The 19228-nt window shown below is 39.9% G+C and overlaps 3 protein-coding genes and 1 long non-coding RNA gene across 6 annotated transcripts; all 4 read right to left on the reverse strand.

Moving 5' to 3' along the window:
* Positions 1–1583: 1583 nt before the first annotated feature.
* On the reverse strand, positions 1584–4641 carry LOC133714376 (uncharacterized). Its single transcript, XM_062140477.1, has 9 exons — positions 4278–4641; positions 4107–4155; positions 3881–3969; positions 3728–3784; positions 3491–3553; positions 3340–3405; positions 2827–2913; positions 2396–2489; positions 1584–2294 (listed from the first exon to the last, which is right to left on the reverse strand). The coding sequence occupies exons 1-9, from the start codon at positions 4380–4382 to the stop codon at positions 1786–1788; spliced, it is 1119 nt and encodes a 372-aa protein (XP_061996461.1). The 5' UTR covers positions 4383–4641; the 3' UTR covers positions 1584–1785.
* A 1100-nt stretch (positions 4642–5741) lies between these two features.
* On the reverse strand, positions 5742–12113 carry LOC133714375 (3-hydroxyisobutyryl-CoA hydrolase-like protein 1, mitochondrial). 3 transcript variants are annotated; one of them, XM_062140476.1, is made up of 14 exons: positions 11914–12113; positions 11739–11819; positions 11378–11446; positions 11171–11234; positions 10850–10929; positions 10347–10430; positions 9165–9249; positions 8140–8220; positions 7921–7969; positions 7680–7740; positions 6843–6941; positions 6657–6758; positions 6538–6579; positions 5742–6306 (listed from the first exon to the last, which is right to left on the reverse strand). In XM_062140476.1, the coding sequence occupies exons 1-14, from the start codon at positions 12046–12048 to the stop codon at positions 6163–6165; spliced, it is 1176 nt and encodes a 391-aa protein (XP_061996460.1). In that variant the 5' UTR covers positions 12049–12113; the 3' UTR covers positions 5742–6162. The 3 variants fall into 3 exon arrangements, with proteins under 3 accessions (XP_061996460.1, XP_061996458.1, XP_061996459.1); XM_062140474.1 differs by having other exon boundaries at positions 7921–8042; positions 8135–8220; positions 11914–12112; XM_062140475.1 differs by having other exon boundaries at positions 5742–6282; positions 7921–8042; positions 8135–8220; positions 11914–12110.
* A 1643-nt stretch (positions 12114–13756) lies between these two features.
* Positions 13757–14575, reverse strand: LOC133716573 (uncharacterized). The gene has a single exon (XM_062143267.1). It carries the CDS (start codon positions 14573–14575, stop codon positions 13757–13759), a length of 819 nt encoding a protein of 272 aa, XP_061999251.1.
* Positions 14576–17562: 2987 nt separating this feature from the next.
* Positions 17563–18852, reverse strand: LOC133713732 (uncharacterized). The gene is made up of 2 exons (XR_009848221.1): positions 17920–18852; positions 17563–17791 (listed from the first exon to the last, which is right to left on the reverse strand). It is a non-coding gene; the product is annotated as an uncharacterized LOC133713732 (long non-coding RNA).
* Positions 18853–19228: the final 376 nt, after the last annotated feature.

Genomic DNA, 19228 nt, shown 5'->3' on the forward strand with positions numbered 1-19228 from the left:
CATAACTTGGATTTCAAGGAAGCCCGTAATTAGCATGTACACACCGAATACTACTATATTCAGTAGGTTGGAGGAAGTGCTTCCCATGCAAATCTATTTGACATATGCTGCAGGGACTCTATGAATACAGCATATTCAGTACATTTCTTCCGGAAAATGTAAACGAGGCTCCGGGCGAGTTCAGCCGTACAAGTAGTGGAGACTGGAGAGAAACCTCAATATCCTTTACTGTGCCTTTACTTCCCATCACAACATCTGAGGCTTAAACATCAGCTCTGTCTATGCAAAGAAGAGTTGTACAACTTATCCTGAACCGGTAATAATTAAAGTTCGGAATAAGAGCAAGGTTTTGAGGTGGATCTATTCCCCGTCATGCTACAGAATTCCAAGTGATGAAAAAGACGTGATATGGTTAAGCCATTGGAAGTTTGGGAATCGACTGCAAGTTGATGATCATATCACTGTTGGAGTAATCACGAGATGCGCTTTGAGGTAAAAGAGAGGAATCCAGATTGTGCACGAGGAAGAAGACGAGTCCAACAGTTGCAGAAGATATGCTAATTGTTCTGATGGTAAAGAACACGCTAACGAGGAGGTGATTGGTAATACTGGTGGATATTGTCCGAGTTCTATGAGGTAATGCCAGGGACGTCCTTCCTCTCCGATGGACCCCAGCAGCAAAGAAATAGACAATACTGTGCTCGTCGGACAGATATCTTGAATAGAGTGATTGGAGAGTCTGATGATGAAGAAACAGTTGACTCATCTATGCAATTCATTAGCAGCATCACAACTCAACTATATGTGGATGTACTGGAACTAATCTGTATACTTTTAACAGCAGAGAGAGAAGTAGGTGAGCAGGGTGCGCCTGACGGGACACTTGCAGAAGCAGAAGCTGATGAATAGTGACCGCATTGATAGCTCCGTGGTTGGAGAGGCAGAGGCTGCAAGGTTCTCACTATGGCCGCTGTGCTTTTTTCTTCTCTTTCTCTAATCTCGCAGAGAAGAAAGCGACAGCAAACAAGGCCTCTTTGACTGTTGTATTGAAATTTGCAGTCATGCATTTGAGTTGGCTTCTCTATCTCCATGTATCACAATTATGTAACAAATATCATTAGGCTATCTGTCCATTTGAAAGATTATGTATTCATCACAATTATGAATTATATTCTCTAGAAAACTGACGTGTTAGTTTAATCCTTATTCTGAGACAAAATAGGTAGTTCAAACCCAGAAAATTAGATCACAGGGATCATACATCCTAGTTCCTTAGAGCACAAAATTGTGAACCCTTAGCTGATCAAACCATACCAGCAAGTACAGCATATAATAGTTGTAGACTACAAGGTGCAATATGAGCCTAGGTGTTGTCATGTGATGGTGTAATGCACAATTTGTTTATATGCAAGAGCCGTGTAGTATAGTTAGACGATTCCATTTGGCTAAATAAACTGCCATATCACCATTACATGAAAGATATGAACTGGGGTTTCTTTGGTGTGAAGAAAAACCCTCCATCCAAATCTTTTTAGTAGCTTTGGGAGTTATCATGAATTAACCGAACAAAGTTGGAGTCTGAATTCAAGTAGGAATTCTAAACTAGAATTTCTATTCTCGAAAACCCCATTGTAGAGATTGACATGCATTGACAAAGAAACTGCCTCTAGTCAGTAATCACTTCAACATGTTTGAACTAATTTAGACATTACGAATTCTATAGTAGGCAAAAAAATGAAACAACAAGCATCCCATACCATTGTTATCCACTCTAGTTCAGGTTATTCAACTCATAGGTGGCGGCGGTAGGGGTGGGTTGTTAAGTGGGGGAGGTGGCGGCATTGATGCGTGTTGCATGTTAGGAGGCCTCATTTGAGGGGGAGGTGGTGGCCGCCACATCTGTTGTTGGTTGCCCATAGCCATAGGAGGTGGAAGCGGCCGTGGAGGAGCTGGAGCTGCCTGTGGAGGGGGTGGCGGCATGTTCGGGGGAGCAGGTCTGAACTGCTGCATTGGCGGTGGAGGCATCATTGGTTGACCTGGTTGTTGAGGCTGACCTTGCCAAGTTGGTTGAACAGCCATCTGCATCGGCGGGAAAGCCATACCTTGGGGGGGCTGTGGACGAAGCGGCGGAATCAGACCTGGACCAACACCGCCATTTGCAAAGGGACGCGGAGGCACTGGAGCACCCATGGTACCATTGGCCTGAGAACCATTGGGAAGTGTTGGAGGCCCACTAGCAAACAGTGTGTGAGGCCGGCTCTTAGATGTAGGATTGCTAGCAGCCAAAACTCTCTCTGCAATGTAATTACAATAATTAGTAATGAGTAATGATTGACCAGCAATAATAACATCAGACCAACACAAAAGCAGGAGCTCAGTAAACAAGAGGTCTCACCTGCCGGAGTACCATGACGCTCCCCTTTAGTATCTTTCTTATATGCATATGAGACTGTTATTTGACGATTGCACAAATACTGGCCATTCATTGCCTGAAAAGAAGGAGAAGAAATCAAACTCTAACTAAACTTTGTATGAAAAAGCCACCATTTCAGCAAGCATAGCATTACACAATGAAGAAATATCAGTAGATGCATGTACAGTTCAACTTTAGGCTTCAAAACCAAAACAAAATATATTTGCCTCAAGCCTCGGGAATATTAGATGTTAAAGTTGTACATATGAGTAGAACCTTAGTTTTAAATAGTTAAAACTAATCTTCAAATTTATTAGGAGTTGATAACTAAATGCACTTATTCATCCATGTAATTGTACTTTTTCAGCTAATAACCAAATATAAAATAAAATAAAGGACAGTGAAGGACGTACCTCAATAGCTGCATCAGATGCCTCAAAGGAATCATAGCTAATGAAGCCAAATCCACGGGAGTTCCCAGTTTCAGGGTCTCTCATTATCTAGAAAAGAGAAATAACAATATGTCAGTACAATTTCCATATGGGCATCACCATTTAAGATAGCACAGAAAACAAAAGAAACTGGCAACAAGACCCATCCTGCATGATTGCCCTCCAAATAAAATCAGAACTATGCAAGTATCTTCTTATAATAAAAATACACCTTGGTGAAAAGAAAGCAGAGAATTTCATATACCTACAAAATTGGGCTTATATGCGCTTAAAGAATTTCAAAACCATTAAAATCTCAAACATGTTGAACTAGACTAGAAGATTCTTAAACTCAATTATTTCTTCTTTTTTGAAGTATACAGCAAGAAATGAAGAAAACAGCATCCCTAAAAGAAAAGTACTTTGCAAGGAAGTTTAAGATATGAAAAGTTTCATAAAAATATTAGCAAATGAAAGATGAAGCTGAGGCAGTACCTTTGGGTTTGTAACTATGACTCCAAATGCACTGAAAGTATCATAGAGAAGTTTCTCATCCACGTCCTACAAAAAATTAAAAATAAAAAGATTAGAACTGATCTCATAACAGTATTATCAATTGGGTTTTGAGACAGGCTGAACAACTTACAGGATCAAGATTTCCGACGAAAAGGTTTGCCCCTACATCCAAGCTCTTTTTATCTTGGGAAGCCTGAAATCAAAGAATTCACACAATCAATCAGAATATCATTACTAATAAGGATATGTGGCATAGAGAGATGAAGCAGAATGATTTCCCTGAGCCCCTTTTTAATTAGAATTTCTACCTTCCTATGTGGCACAGAACACACAGAGAACGACATCTAGGAAAAACAGAATTACATACCTTATTTACTCGAATTGGCTTTCCATAAAGCTTGATCATATTAAGCACCTTGATTGCCTGCACAACAGTCAAAACAACAAATTTATAGTCAGAAACAAAATCTTTAACAGGAATCAGAGAGCCATACAGTAACTTGAGAAAACGAAAAATTACATAATCAGCATCCTCTTCGCTTCGAAACTCCACGAATCCGTATCCTTGATGCAGGTTCGTAACTCTATCTTTGGGAACATACACATTAACTGCACGAAATTAAGCATACAGTTCCATCAGTAGTTCTAACAGATCATAATCAATTCAATTTCATTAATTTTCATAAATAGACAGGTCATAGAGTAATCTAAATGCAGAAAGCAAGCTTTATGAATCAGGTACATACCAACAGGGCCAGCTTGAACAAACAGCTCCCACAGCAATTCTTCACTAACCTGAAAACCAATCAAACAGAGAAAAATCAACAACCCGAGTGGAACAAACTCAATGCCAAAACCCTAGCTACTCAGAGTTCTAATTGTAAAGAAAATCAAGAAATAGAAAGAGAAAGAGGAACCTGAGGGTCGAGATTGCCGACGTAAGCAGTGGCGTCTTGGTTTCTCTCGGCGGAGTGTTGACCGAGCAAGTTGGCTCCGACTCCCGGAGCAATTCGAGTCGTCATTGTTTAGTTACCAAAGCAAAGTAAGCAAATTAGCAAAAGCGAGATTGGTTGGGTATCGAAATTGGGAGCGACGAAGAAGAAGAAGAAGAAGAAGAAGAAGAAGAGGGTGTATAATGTAGAGCAGAGGTTGAGAATCGAAGAGGGGGGGAGAGGTAGGAGATGATGATGATGATGTGGCTGGGTTTTGGGGGTTTTTCAAGCCCTAAATGCCCGAAGCAGGTGTTTCTGGCTTTTCAAAAATCTTGGAACCATCTGGTTTTGGGTATTATATAATCTGAATAGTAAAAATCCATTTCTAATGAGAAAAGAAAAGGGATAAACAGAAAATAATAATTTTATTAAAGTAATACCAAATAAGTAAAAAAAAAACTTAAAATCTAATAGGGTTGGTTAGTGGAAGCATGCTAGGCCGCAAATGAGGCGGACGCTGCAGGGCTTCTCTTGGTAATAGAAGGTCTCTAGATTCAATCCATATCTTGTGAAAAACATCCCTTGGGGCCATACCCAAGTTGGTCTCAGCCCGGAATGATAGCTCACTTGGCCACTATTTTAAAAAAATAAAAATAAAAATATAAGTATTACAGATGATGATCGCTTATTAGTTATAGTCATTTGATCAATGTTGTTCACATAGTTCGAGTCACATTCAATGGTGGTCGAGCGAAACTTCTTTAAAATAATTACTTACCAGATGAACATTATTTCATTTAATTTAATAACATAAATCTTTTTTTCCTAAAATTAGTTTCTGAATTTAAATTCCAGACAAAAATGTAAAAAAATAAAATAAAATAAATATTGATGGACGGTTTTATCCATATTAGATCCGTTGTTAGGTTCCCATCAATTAGTGATGTAACATACAAACCATGGTTTTTGCTCATTGCTCAAGCTTATATAGTGCTCTCCACTTTTTGGTTTTTTTTTTTTTTTTCAGAAAATGGAGACCCAATTTAGGGTTCAACAAGTGATCATTGAATCTAATGAGCAGTGTGTGGAGTTGTATTCTTGAGATGGACTCCCTTCTTTCTTGGGTGAGACTCGAAGATGAACCCTGTAATATGATTGACAAGTAGATTGTCTTCTGCCTCAGTCTCATTCATGTACTTCTTAGTGATGTTTAATTGTCCTTGGATGTAAATCAAAATATGAAGAATAATAAGCCAAATAAGCAATGAGGCAAATGTGTATTTGCCTCGTTCTTTACAACTTTTGATCTGCATCCAAGAACATCTAACACTAAACATCGACTAAGGAATCATTGGGTACATGAACAAAACCTCTTCTAATGTTTGTACCGTGCAGTAAAATGTGAAGTCAAAAAAATGAAAAGCTTCAGGTTGTTATATGGACATGCCATCAACAATGATCTTTGGCACTAAATAGTAAAATAGTATTCATAACCAGCAAAAGCCTACAAGCATGTTATTAAGCTCTGGATGGTAAGCTATTCATCCATTTAGTTGGGAACTTCAATAGTGTTTGACAAAATATTTATAAGTGATCTTACTCTTTCCTCTCTGAACTTCTTTAGTTTCCTTAGCTCGGTCATCCCACCATTTATTGGCATGTGGTTGAGGCAGTTCGATTAAGTTGGAATGAAAGAGGAAAGAAGTGAGGATCAACTTTGCAATAGTCCAGCAGCTCTGCTGAACTCTACATTTCATTACTTCTAGTTCTCAACATGAAAGGATATCATTTAGGCAACTGCTAGTAATATGACTTTGGAATCTACCCACCTTTTCAGAAACATGAAATCATAGAGGACAATATATTGCAATCAGATGAATGCTTCTCGCGACTCTGTTGGTAGTTCTAAGTCAGGCTCAAACTCACTAAGAGGGACAAAATATTGATCCACCATGTCTTTGGTTACTTTTTCAACACTTGGAGGATCCCACTGCATATTTTGAATAACAGGATCCTGTCACCATTATGGATAGACAATGTAGATACCAATACAAAGATAACAAAGTTAGGATTATATTATCGCCACTCATTGCGGTTAAACAATGTGGATCCTGTTTCCATTCCTTTCCTGTTTCACTTGTTTGCATTACTAAAATCTTAAATTATTGAAACCCCTCTTGGCAGAAAAAAATAATAATAAATTAAAAAATAAAAATTACTTTGCCTCAATGGTAAAAGAAGATACCTTTGGGGCTGAGTCCTTTTCGACTAGTCGTGCCCGAACTCCCTGATGATGACACCAACCGACATACAGTCACAAATACATGAAAGTCTTACATAAAAAAGAATTGAGGAATACCATACCTCACAGAAGTCACCGGTAATCTGCTTAGAAATTCCCTGTAAGGACATTCGATACTCACGGACCAAGCACTGATCAAGGGTCTGAAATCTTCCTTCTCTTATCTGAGTCAATTATTAACGAAGTGTCAGCTCAGGTTTATAATACAACTGTTTAGGTCTAATGTACCCTCAGAGACAGAAACTCACAGATCTAAGGGAAACCTTCAAGCTCAATGGCGAGACTTCTTTAAGTCTCTTTAGAGTAGAAATGCACCATGGATCCTTTGTTCTGCCTGCCTCAATTTCCTAAGTATAGATTTAAGGCAAGCAATCAGATTCCACCAAAGAGGGCCCAAAGTGATAATGCTTATTAACTATCCCTTCAAGCTTAGAAGAAATTTTCAAAAAGAACTTGCGCACATCATCATATTAGGACCAAAAGAAAAGAAAAAATGAAGAAAAATACTTTGTACGTCACTACAGAAAATGAAACTGAATGAAGGTGTTTTCAAAATTCTGGAAGGTAGCTAAATAGTTGGTGAAGGAGTTCAAGTTTGTGGCAAGATAAGATCAGCACTTCAGCCTGTTCATTCACTGCAAGAGTTTTTTCCAAACAAATACTAGTACCAGACTACCAGCTCAAGGCATCTAATCTAGCCTTCTAAAGTAACAGCTAAACAATTTTGAGCTTCAGTGGTGCCAAATATTTCAAAGGAACAGTGTACTGGAGATTTCAGTATGTCATCTAGAACTTTTAGATTGTTTTCCATGCAGGCACATCTCAGATGTAGGAACTTAGATAGGCACCTTAGAAAATTGATCCCTGATCATAAATCTTTCTTGAAATAGATCGCATTACCTCATTTCTAAATTGGTTCTTACTTCTATAGAGAGATTGCACACATATCTCATGGGTGATATACTTTACTTAAGAAAATAGAATTAAAAATAAAGAATAAATAAAAATTGTAGAAAGTTAAAACACCATGACTTCCTAAAACTCGATAACAACTAGAGAAATAAGCAAAACCAATAAATGCTTACCAAGGCATCTATAATCTCTTCAACCGTGTCATGGCTGAAACATTCATCAAGTAATTCAATCCTAGACAAACCCAAACATGAAAGTACACGTTAATAACCTCAATTAGATTAAATAGTAAACAGTATGAAGTTCTTTCTGCAATGAACACTAAATGTTTAAATTTGTCCCGAGTTAGAATTTTAGGACAAGTATATGCCCTTGGAACTAGAATTTCTATCTGAAGGCTTTCATAAAACAAACCTGTGAAGCACACTTGACTTATCTGGATGGACAGGTTCCCCATGTTTGTCTAAACAAGTTTCAATGACAGAAGGATCATCAGTGACTAACTTCCCAAGTTCTTCTTCGATTAATGGAATCCTCTATTATAAAAGAAACAAATTACACCAGAATTATATAAAAAGATAGACCAAAGTATTTATAAGTATATTGCGGAAAAGGTTCTGAAATTAACTGAACTATGCAAATAGTGTGTAGCAAGCCCACAAGCAAGCATCTCAGGTCCATTGAGTTTTTCACTTGTAAGAGCCAAGAACTCCCCTACAAACAAGAGCAGACATGAGCAACGAAATTTGAAAGGGTTGTCAATCTCTCTGCAGCACTTTACAAGAGAGGACCTCCCATCAGGAGCCTTGAAATATTACCAATGTAAACAAATCAGCTTTCTTCCTCTAAGAAAAACGACTTCTAATAGCAGTTAAAAGTTTTGTCAAAATGACACTACAATGGCCTAAAAACCAAGTGCAGCACAGTTCTCTCAATTCCTCATAAAGTACACTAGCGAGCGATATGTAATATGTTTAGACTTTAGACTTCAAAAATTGAATGATTAATGACCAATTCGCTTGAACAGTTGTTTTGCAATGCTTATTGCAATCTTCTTCAGCTTTTCTTCAAAAATAGTAGGCAATTAATTACAGAACACTGCAGAAAAACTAAGTCAACAAAGAGAAGAAAAGTGAAAGATGACTACTAGATCCGAGATGAGCAAGCAAACTAGAGATGACCAACTTAAAGGTCAGAAGAGAAAGATGTCCTGCAGAAGTACTAGCTGAAGCACATTCAGAGTCGTCTTAAATGAAGAGGTATAGTAATGTCAATTCTAATAGCTTCTAAAGATCACTCTTTTCCCTTTCAACAGAAAAAAAGATCACTCTTTCCATAAATACTTTCTAGATGCATTCTCAAAAACTCAGGAGACTCAAGGCAACATCAGTCATTTTCACAAAAGGGCAGCATGGACGTTAATCCTTGCGAGAATCTCCAAAGAATTTTCCATAATAATCTTGGAGTTTGGGAAACATATACAAAATATATGTGTCAACATTCCAATGATTTTGTTAACCTAAAAATACATATTCTATCCATCGGAAAACAACTCTGCCATATAACCTATTTTATCTTCTTTCCTTTTTACTTTACCTACAAATGGATTATCTAAAATACAAGTTAAACATATACATGATCAAAAAATGCAAGCATACCTAAGTGACCCGGTAGATGTGAAAGGTAAAAGGATGCCCCAGCATCTGGATGGAAACCAATTAGAGTTTCAGGGGTAGCGAAAACCTGCAAATTGCAATGACATGATATCAAGTCACCAATCTAATACACTTTTCTTTCCCTAATGAATAATAGATAAAGCAGAAGAAATATCAACTGCTTGGCCTGGCTTCTCTATGTGTGTTGAATAAAAAGTTGAAATCCTACTGCAGTAACAATTAAACTTTAACATTGCAACATCATTCTGAGCAAACGAGACTTTAACTATGTACAAAAATGTCACAAGTACAGAGCCAGCTTGTGAGCAAGCAAAAATGAGAAGTATAGCAATAACGTTTTCACTGATTGAACATAACTCACGCAGGGAGAAATGGACATATAAGCATGTTTTTTAAAGTACAAATGTATTAAATGGAAAAAAAAAATAAAGGGGAATATCATCAACAGTTTCAGTTGGTTTCATTTCATAATTAACATGATATGCAGAGTTACAGTACTTGTCATGGTCCATTATGCAAATTGTAGATAAAGGGAAGCATTCTACGTATTCTGAAATTCTTAGAAAGTCCCATACAGCATAAACCCCTTACTAGACTGCAATCAATTATCTATTTAGAAATAATAATAATAATTGATACTACACCAAGAAACATCCACCATTTTTTTTAAGGAGAGGGGCAGCTAACAAAAGCCATAACCTATACTGGCCCATATATTGGAAAGGTAGTTAGGTGTAGCACTCAATTCATGTGACTGTGCTCAGAGATATTCAAACCCCTTCCATATTCATTCTTCATTAGCTAAGCTATGCTATTCATCACTTTGTTTCCCTTCTCATCGACATAAGAACCAGTTTATAAATTCAAGCATATCTGAAACTTTATTTAAAGACTTCCTGAAGAATACTTGAGCTTTTTCGATCTCATTACATTATTCCCAAACACCTCAACAATGTCTCAGCCAGCTCCTTACATTAATATGCTCAAATCAAAAGAGATTAGTCATGCAAATGCTTTAGTGTACAAAACAAATTCGTGTAATTGCTCAAGTCACGACTCACAAGTCAAAAATACATTAGGAAGATTTTGCAAAGTAATTGATGATATCCTCATACAAAGAAGAACAAAAGGATAATTATATGTACAAGGATCCATGTTACATACGGTTTTATCAGTTGCAATGCGGAATGTTCCAGGGATTGAGACACCACCACCGCCACCCATGGTAACGCCATTCAAGATAGCCACCTGCATGGAGATCATCAGTGACATTGTCAAGAAAACCCAGCAGTAAATTTAGACTGACCCTATGTTATACAATAGCAATCCACTTGAGTTTATTTTTACATACACAATAACCCTTCCTCAACTCTTAGTGCCTTACTTTATGTAAAGTAATTCATCCAGAACAGAACTCAACTTAATCTTAAGGCCATGTATCCAAACAGAAAGGACTAACTCATAGAAAACCGCATTAAATTTGGTCAACCATCAGGTGTGATACACAACACGTTATAAGAGTGCAAGTAATGAAACACAAGAAAAGAAAAAGGAGCCACAGATGCATTAGCACACTCATTGGAAAGAAAGAAAAAACAGTTTGATAAAGTCACTACAAAACAAGCTCACAGCACTGTGAATAACACACAAGAATTATGAGTACTCACATGTGGCTTTAAACATGTGCCCAGGAGATACGTAAAAGGATATAATGCCCTAAAAAACTCCTTACAATCTTCCATTCTCCCTGCAAACAGTAAAGCAAATGCAGGGCTGTCACAAACAAAGAAACAGAGTTTCCAATAAAAGAGTGTAGCCCATTATCAAAAATAAGTATATCTTTGGTGTACATCTCAGCTAACTGCATAAAGCCAATTTTCTTATATAAAAACATGCATGGCATAGAAATATGTTTATGAACTAGCTTATTGGAAGGGAAGAAATTGGCTATCTGGGTCTTAACAAAGTCATACATATGACAGTTCTACCTTCGTTTATCAAATGATAGAGAGACACTACATCTCCACCCGCACAAAATGCCTTGCCACTGCCCTTCAAATTCAAACCAATTTCTATAAGTTACCACTTGTATAATCAAAACCAAGCAACATCAGCTTCAGCATTGGACAAAAGAATAGCAGCTCATGTTAAAGAACCAAATTAGTTGAAAACGGGCGAAAGAGAAACAGAATTACCTTCAATGCAATAAAGCCCACATCCGGATTATCTTCCCAACTTCTGTACAGTTTCTGCAATCTAAGCCCCTATAAAATCACCACAGACTGCTCATAAATGGGTGTCATCCAAAATCCCAAACCAACAAAAGAAACTAAATGCAGCAAACAACAAATCACCCAGATAATCAAATGTCAGAACGAACAAATTGGAATCAGATAACAACTAAAATATCCAATTCTAGTAATTGGGTATCTGCCAGTTAGCCAAAAGGTCATATATACCCACAAAACCCAACCAAGCATTACATTATCTAACAATTCAAATGTATCAAACTAACGAAAAAAAAAAAAAATCACTTTATGAAAGAAAAACACACACCATTGCAGAATTGAGAGCATTGAGCACTGAAGGCCTGTTGAGAACTGCAGTTCTGGACCAAGCCTTGCCTTCAACCAATACCTGAAACAGAGAAAAAGAGAGAGTCTTTCACATAATTGAGCTCATATAACATTATCGTTAGGATTATACAAGAAAAGGGTGGTGAGAAATTGACTTGGTTATCAAGATCATCGTTGAGGGCAGTGTCCGGGAGAGAGCAGAGGCCTCTTCTGCTGCAATGGGGGAGGAAACGACAACTGCCAAGGCTGCCGCGTCTGGCCAATACAGCTGCCTTGAGCCTCTGCATCATTTGCTTTCGAAATTCTACTAAACGAGTAAAGGCCGATGATTTATAGTGTCTGCTTGAGCCGTTCCAACTCCCTTTTAACTTTGTTTCCAACTTTAAATAATATATATTAATGATTAATCTATTCTCTTTTTTATATTAAACTAGAAATTACAAATGTGGAATATTTGTTATTAGTGTGTGTGTGTTTTTTTTTTTTTTTGTTGAGAAAAAAGGCAATTTATTAATCCAAGAAGTTACAACAACGGGGATGACACTGTAAATCTTAACTACTCCAATTAGAGAAGAGGACTCACTCATACCCTTAATATAGAACCAGCGATTACAGACACCATGAGCCAATAGGGGCTCAACTGTAACCTACAGACAAAACATACCTCAGGAGTGTCGATACATCCTTACAACCAACCTCAAGAAGAGACTAACCCCTTCCGACACCATATACCAAAACTACCAGTATACGTGTAGAGGCGTCTCTCCATTACATTGACAGCAAGAAAATACCGAAATTTAAAAACAACTAGTCCTTGGATATGAAACCATAACAATGGCACAACCACTAAATCTAACCTAACCAAACAACCCTAGCTCAAAAGAGTAGGGACTGATTAAAACCTAAACCATACCCAAAAAAACAAAATAAAACCGTAAGAGACTTAAGTCAACCGTAACATAAAAACGAAATAAAAGAGTACTAGGATAAACCAAATCAGGCCCCAACATGGGAGCCCAGTGCCCAAGCCCAATTATTTAGAAAAGCAGCAAGGAGAGTTTGCAAGCCATTAGTTTTAGGAAAAATTTCAGTTTAGTACCCTGGACTTTGCACTCAACATCATGTCAGTCCCTCCCCCTTCAATTTCATCAGCAACACCCCTACACTTTCAATTTCAATCAACAGTGTCCAATTTTTACTGTTCCCGTCCAAATCGAACGTTAAACGATGACCTGGCAACAACTAACTGATTCAGTGGGCCCACTTAAAAGGCTAAATTTGACATTTCACACAATTTTCCTAAAAAAAAAAAATTGGATCGAATGATCCTAAATTTTGGAAGAACCAACACGCAGGTCGTCGAAGATGGAAGAGAGCACATCACTCTTCTTCACTACAATACTACGTTCCACTTTTTATTAACTACAAGACTACCTTCTCCCACTCACAAAGCAAAACTCTGCCGCTCTTCACACCCTGCTTTTCACTTCTCTCCCCGCCGCTCTGCAGCCTAACCAGACAGGGCCCACGACCCATTACCCACCTCCTTCCCTTCTTCAGTCAGGTCATTCTGATCAGAGCCAGAGGGCAGCGCACCGTCCACTCCTCCGGCGGTCGTCCTCGGCTCTCCCCCATCGTCGCAGTCTGGGAAGAAACCCCCGACTCGACCCGAACTCAACTCAAGTCCCCGCTGTCCTCTTCGAATCGACTGCCGAACCCCGTTGCCACTACCGCCGCTACGAAACTCGACGTCACTAAACCTGGCACAAACGCACCGCGCTCAGAGTCCACACCCTCTATCGCCTCTGCCAAAAGCCGCAGCTAATCGGAGCCTTACTGCCTCAAAATGAGCAGTCGAAACAATCCCCAGAACAACCACTGATGTCGCCGACCAAGGAAACTGCACCGCTCGGAGGCCTCCCAGCTGTAAGGATTTGGAATTCTTAGAAGGATAATGTGGATTTTGATTTGCAACCGAATGAGTATACTTTCGGTAGCTTAGTACCTTCCTGTTGTTCTTCCAAAATTTAGGATCATTCGATAAAATGTTTGGTTAGCAGGAGTCTCATTCGGTTGGTTAGCAGGAGTCTCATCTAACCAAACATCATAAATGGAAAATAAGCTAGCAAGGTGGGCAAGTCTATTTGCCACACCATTTGCTTCACGGTAATTATGCTGAACTCTTACAGATTGAAAAGCAGACATATAATCTCTACAATCATCAAGAACCCGACTTACCTCCAAAAGGTTTTCCTCCTTACTATTGAGTGCAGCAATCAGAAGGGTAGAGTCGCTCTCAATGTCAATGTTCGTCCAGCCTTGGTGCATACCAAGAAAAAGACCAGCCCTGCACGCCTCAGCTTCCATATTAATAGCTGAGTGTGCATGCAGAAAAGGCCTAGCAATAGCTGCCAACCCTATGCCCAACTCATCTCTGATCACCACCCCAATACCTCCAGCTCCATTCTCAACTCGGAATGCATTGTCAATATTAATTTTCAGCCTACCTAGTGGAGGGCATTCCCACTTAGTCAGTGGTCTTTTCTTCTTCCTTGTAGCCTTGGGGTGGTACTTCTGGAACTCAGTCAAACTGTTAACACACCAACTAATCATGTGCATGGGTTGAAACGTACCCCTCTCCCAGATTAGTTTATTTCTCTCTGTCCAAATGGACCAAAGAGCCATGAACAAAAAATCAATCTGATCTGCACACAACACATCCACAAGATCAATAATCCACTCCTTCAAAGTCGGCGCCGCATGCGACTTGGCCTTTAGATGCAGAGGATTCATTTTCCACCCACTTTTCTCTTTCATTTGGGAAACTCGTTCATCTCTTTATGCTTACCAAACACATGAAGTGAATCAGTTTCATTTCCCAAAACATCAAATCCCCGAATCAAATGAGGCCTTAGAGTAAATCTACCCAGAAAGTAAATTCAAAAATGACATGAGATTTATTAAAATGGGTAGTTTCAATATCAAATGTGGAATTAACAAGCTAGAAACTACAAAGAGTGAGCTAATTTGATTAATGTGTTCTCTTTGTCTAGCTCTATGTGAAGATGTTGTACAATATTTAATTATGATAGAAATTTCAAAACTACAATAATGATTAATGTGAAATAAACTATCTGTATCTAAAAACTCAATAGACCAATAGAATAATCAACAATTCAAGAACTAGTTTTGGGACTAAAATGATCAACCAAGAAATACCCTTAGTATTTTCATTTTCAATACTATTCACTTAAATAAAAAGAAAATTAATATTCAGAAAAAAAAAAAAAAAATTAGATGTGCACCAAGGTGATCATTGTTTTACAACTATTTGGTGTAGTGAATCAGTCTTCGACTTGAAGTTATAAGTTATCATATCCAGTGGGAGACTCAAGCTGAATATAGATAAGGCCTCTCATAAAGCGTCTGGGCAGGGAGGAATTGGTGCTGTCATTAGAGATGATCTCGGTGTGTGTTTAGCTACAATTGCAATGCCCTTTTCCTATGCTAGATCGGCTCTATAGATGGAGCTAGAAGCTATGAGAACCACATTTCTACTTATTATCCTCCAAGGCTATGATCACGTTGATATTGAGACTGACTATGCTGCAGTGGTTACCGCTCTAAAGTTACAAGTTATCATATCCAAATTTGAAAATGGTTCAATAGTTTAGTGCAAAAAAATATTTTTCATATTTTCTAAACTAGGAGAATGAAAAAATGAAAACGTCAAATTGTTTTTTTTTTATTCACTTTCTCCGAGTAAAAGTTGAAAACATTCTCTATTTTTATTTTTCACGTTTTGAGAAATAGATCGTCGAACGTATTTTGGCTCTATTTTCATTTTCTAAAATGAAAATACATGCATGAAAATGTTGCTATACGCCATTAACTTTTTTTTTTGTTCAAAGTCGAACACTTTTTTAGTACATGTTGCTCTCTCTCTCTCTGCTCGATGACCTCACTTTTTTAGACAACTTCTTGGAGGCAATGTATGCTTCAGGCGAGGCGGCCCAAATGACAGTTGTGAACCCGGAGACGCTGGAGGTGAGCGCATCCGAGGTTCCGGTGACGCTGCCCATGCCGCACCACTCTCACCTAGGGGCCGACGGTCTGCCCAGCGTGCAGGCGGATGGACAAGCGGGCCGGGGAAAAAAGGGATCGTCTAGCGTGCCGCAGAAGGAAAGAGTGGTTGCCACTCGACGTGGGCCACAGAGAGAAAAAGTCGTGGCGCCAGTGGGGGCTGCCGCTACTGCGGTGGGGAGACAACCGCCGAAGGGGTCCAGGGCTGCGCCCACTGGAGATACACGGTCGATCCTGCGGAGGCGGCGCCAGTGTGATTCGGCCGGGGAGGAGGATGATGACGAGACCCTCGAGGTCCACAGGCAGAAGAAGAGCCGACAAGACCCGTCGAAGGCCCCTGTGACGGCCGAGAGAGAGATGCCCGTGAGCGATCTGGACTCTTTCGCTGCCTTCACCGAGTTCATGACCGACAGTGAGCGGGAGTTTCTCTATCACCTGTGCGAGCGGTTGGGGTTCGGCGGTCTGGCAGGGATGACGCGGCCAACGGCGATCGAGCAGTCGCCCTTTAGCTCAGCCTTTGGGCACCTGGCGGTGGGGCTGAACGAAATGTTCTTGGCGGCCTCCAAGCAACCCCGAATTGAGGGACAGCTCCGGGAGGAGGTTAAGAGGCTTGAGAGGGAGCTGGCGGAGGCCAAGGACAGGCTGGTGGATGTGGAGCGACGCCTGATGAAGGCGGACTGTGACGCTGCGGACGCTCGAGGCAAGTTAGACGTGGCTATCCAGCGGGACATAGAACGAAATGATTATGTCTCAAAGCTGGAGCAGGACAAGGCCTTGCTGCAAGAGCGAGTGGCCGTGTCACGCCCCGAATTTTGAATAATCAATTCAAATCCGAAACATGAATAATAACAAATTACAACTAACATCCTGAATTTTTTTCTCACAAACAACCACACTTCACAACTCTCAAATTTACAATAACCCAAATCCTCAAGTTATTTATTACAGCACACTCCCACCAAATCAAATTGTAAGGCTCAAATGAGCTTAACTCGCCTCACTATTACAATTGCTGTAAAACTATAACCATTGCTCTAACCGCACGATCACCGTCCTGGTTCTCCTGTCCTGTAGGATTACCCGCTACACAATTTGAATAGTGTACCGGGAGTTGCAACAACACAAAACCCGGTAAGCTTTTTACAGCCAGTATGAGTAAACAAGAAAGAACTGTTGATTTATTAAAGGATTAAATACTGCTTACTCCCTATACTTATAGGGTTTCATCGTTTCAGTCCCTGACCTTCGAATTTCACCTAAAAAGTCCCTGAACTTCCAATTTCTTCCCAATTGGTCCCTACCGTCAGACATCCGTCAAACACTCCGTTATCTTGCTGACGTGGCAGTGGTTTCCCCCCTAAAAAGTCTATTATACCCTCACTTACTCTTTTTTTTTAAAATTAATTTTATTCTTTCTTTCTTTCTTTTTTTCTTTTTCTGTTTTTTCTTTTTACCTCTTCTTCTTCCAGGTTTTCTCTCCTCTGTTCATCTCCATCATCTTCTTCCAAAAACAAACCTAGCTCTCTCTCTATCTTCTTCTCCCGGCGGTCTTGGATGGCGAGACGAGGGGGAATTGGGCGGTGCAACACATAGCCCATGAAAATTGAGGCACAATATACAGTGCAACATTCACATAACTAACCATTAATTCAACCTCCACACTAGTACTGCCCAAAACCGAAAATTCATCATGTAAAGGAATCCAATTCAACCAACAAATATAGACGGGAATCGGTAAAGAAGTCATGTAAAGAACTCACACAGACTGTGGATACGACAGCTAAAGCCACGATAAAATTGCCAATATGGTAGGGGAAAATACGAACTAGTCCTCTTGAAACAAAAGCACAAAACAAGATCACCGGAACCACAATCAGCGACACAGTAAGAAATAAGAATCAATGACTTGGCATCCGGACCAAATATCAGTCTGCCATTGAAGCAAAATTTCTGCACAGAAAAGAAAAATTGCAAAAAAATGAGACACATTGTACCTTTTCGCAAATCCAAACACCAATCCCAGCTTACTTAAAAACCTTAAATCTAAATAGAGAAACTGAAGAGGAATATAGACCTACATTGTTTCCTTTCCAAACTTGAAATACTCTGAGGGACGGGCCAGGGGGTTCCATAATCCGCCGGTCGGAGTTGGAATGCTGAGCATGCATAGAACTACCGTGCATTCCTTCCCGCGTTCTGACCAAGTCGTCGTCTTTTCTCATTGGCCCGCACCCTTCAAATTCCCGAGCTCAATGCATTTGATTCTGAATCTCAAAAACAACAGGTCGTCTTCCCTAAACGATCTGCAACACACACAATCACTTGCCCATCGAGAAGGTCATCAAACCCACTACTATCACTTGCCCGCGGCGGCGGGGACGTCACTGTCAAGGAGAAAATATTGTTTGCAGCGGAGCTCTTCAGCCCCGCAACACCGGGCCAGAATCAGCGACCTTGGAGGAGGAATCAGTGGGCCCACCACCACCGTACATGGAATCCAAGTTCAAAGCTTCGAAATTGATGGAGAACCTGGCCGAGCCGCCGAAGATCTTCTCGAAGTCTTGGGCTTTCAGGGCTTCGAAGATCGGGTCGCGATCGTCAGAGAAGGACCCGTCGAAGGAATTGGAGGTGCGAGTTGATCTGGAGGAGGGTCCAGTCGAGCAGGAAGACGACGACGATCGAGTCGCCGGCGAGTTCGCGGTCGAGTTTGCAGGCAAGTTGGAGGAGAGGGACGGTTGGGTAAGTGGGGTGCTGGGGGCGGAGGGGATTCCACTCGGCGTCGAGGGCAATGATGGCGGAGCGAGTCAAGGAGGTGGTTAGGTGAGTGAACTCGGGAGAATCGGTGGAGGAGACGAAGTGGGTTTTCAGGGGCATTGGGTCTTGCGGATCCATGGATGAAGAAGAGGTCAAAAGGAAAAAGAAAAAAAAGAAAAAGAGAGAAAGATAAAAAATAAAAAAATTAAAAGAAAAAAAGTAATTGAGGGTAAAATAGGCATTTCAGCATAAAATGGATGCCACGTCAGCAATTTAACAGTCAATTTGGACGGAGTTTGACGGCAGGGCCCAATTAGGAGGAAATTGGGAGTTCAGGGACTTTTTAAGTGAAATTCGAAGGTCAGGGACTGAAACGATGAAACCCTATAAGTATAGGGAGTAAACAGTAATTAACTCTTTATTAAATTACAATTCAAGTAAAATTCAACAGTATTACGTCTGCAAAGAGACATCAACCCACTCATGGAAAACCACAAGGAATACATTTTCACAATCCTCAAATCACAATACACCACACTGGTCCTGTAAACACCCAACCCACATAACACCACTCTGGTCCATCCCAATAACACGTTAGAGCTCTAACCACATCGCTACCAGTCACCTTGGCCT

Source organism: Rosa rugosa, chromosome 6, assembly GCF_958449725.1.
Source record: "Rosa rugosa chromosome 6, drRosRugo1.1, whole genome shotgun sequence".
NCBI classification, from domain to species: domain Eukaryota; kingdom Viridiplantae; phylum Streptophyta; class Magnoliopsida; order Rosales; family Rosaceae; genus Rosa; species Rosa rugosa.

Excerpts from the sequence above, each read along its gene's own strand:
- LOC133714376 (XM_062140477.1), bottom strand. The coding sequence starts at position 4,382 with ATGACGACTCGAATTGCTCCGGGAGTCGGAGCCAACTTGCTCGGTCAA. Across the intron at positions 2,914-3,339 it reads TCATAGTTACAAACCCAAAG|ATAATGAGAGACCCTGAAAC; the intron begins GTACTGCCTCAG and ends TCTCTTTTCTAG. Across the intron at positions 2,295-2,395 it reads GCGTCATGGTACTCCGGCAG|AGAGAGTTTTGGCTGCTAGC; the intron begins GTGAGACCTCTT and ends ATTACATTGCAG.
- LOC133714375 (XM_062140474.1), bottom strand. The coding sequence starts at position 12,048 with ATGATGCAGAGGCTCAAGGCAGCTGTATTGGCCAGACGCGGCAGCCTT. Across the intron at positions 9,250-10,346 it reads GCATTGCAACTGATAAAACC|GTTTTCGCTACCCCTGAAAC; the intron begins GTATGTAACATG and ends TGCAATTTGCAG. Across the intron at positions 6,942-7,679 it reads AAGAGATTATAGATGCCTTG|GAAATTGAGGCAGGCAGAAC; the intron begins GTAAGCATTTAT and ends ATCTATACTTAG.
- LOC133716573 (XM_062143267.1), bottom strand. The coding sequence starts at position 14,575 with ATGAAAGAGAAAAGTGGGTGGAAAATGAATCCTCTGCATCTAAAGGCC.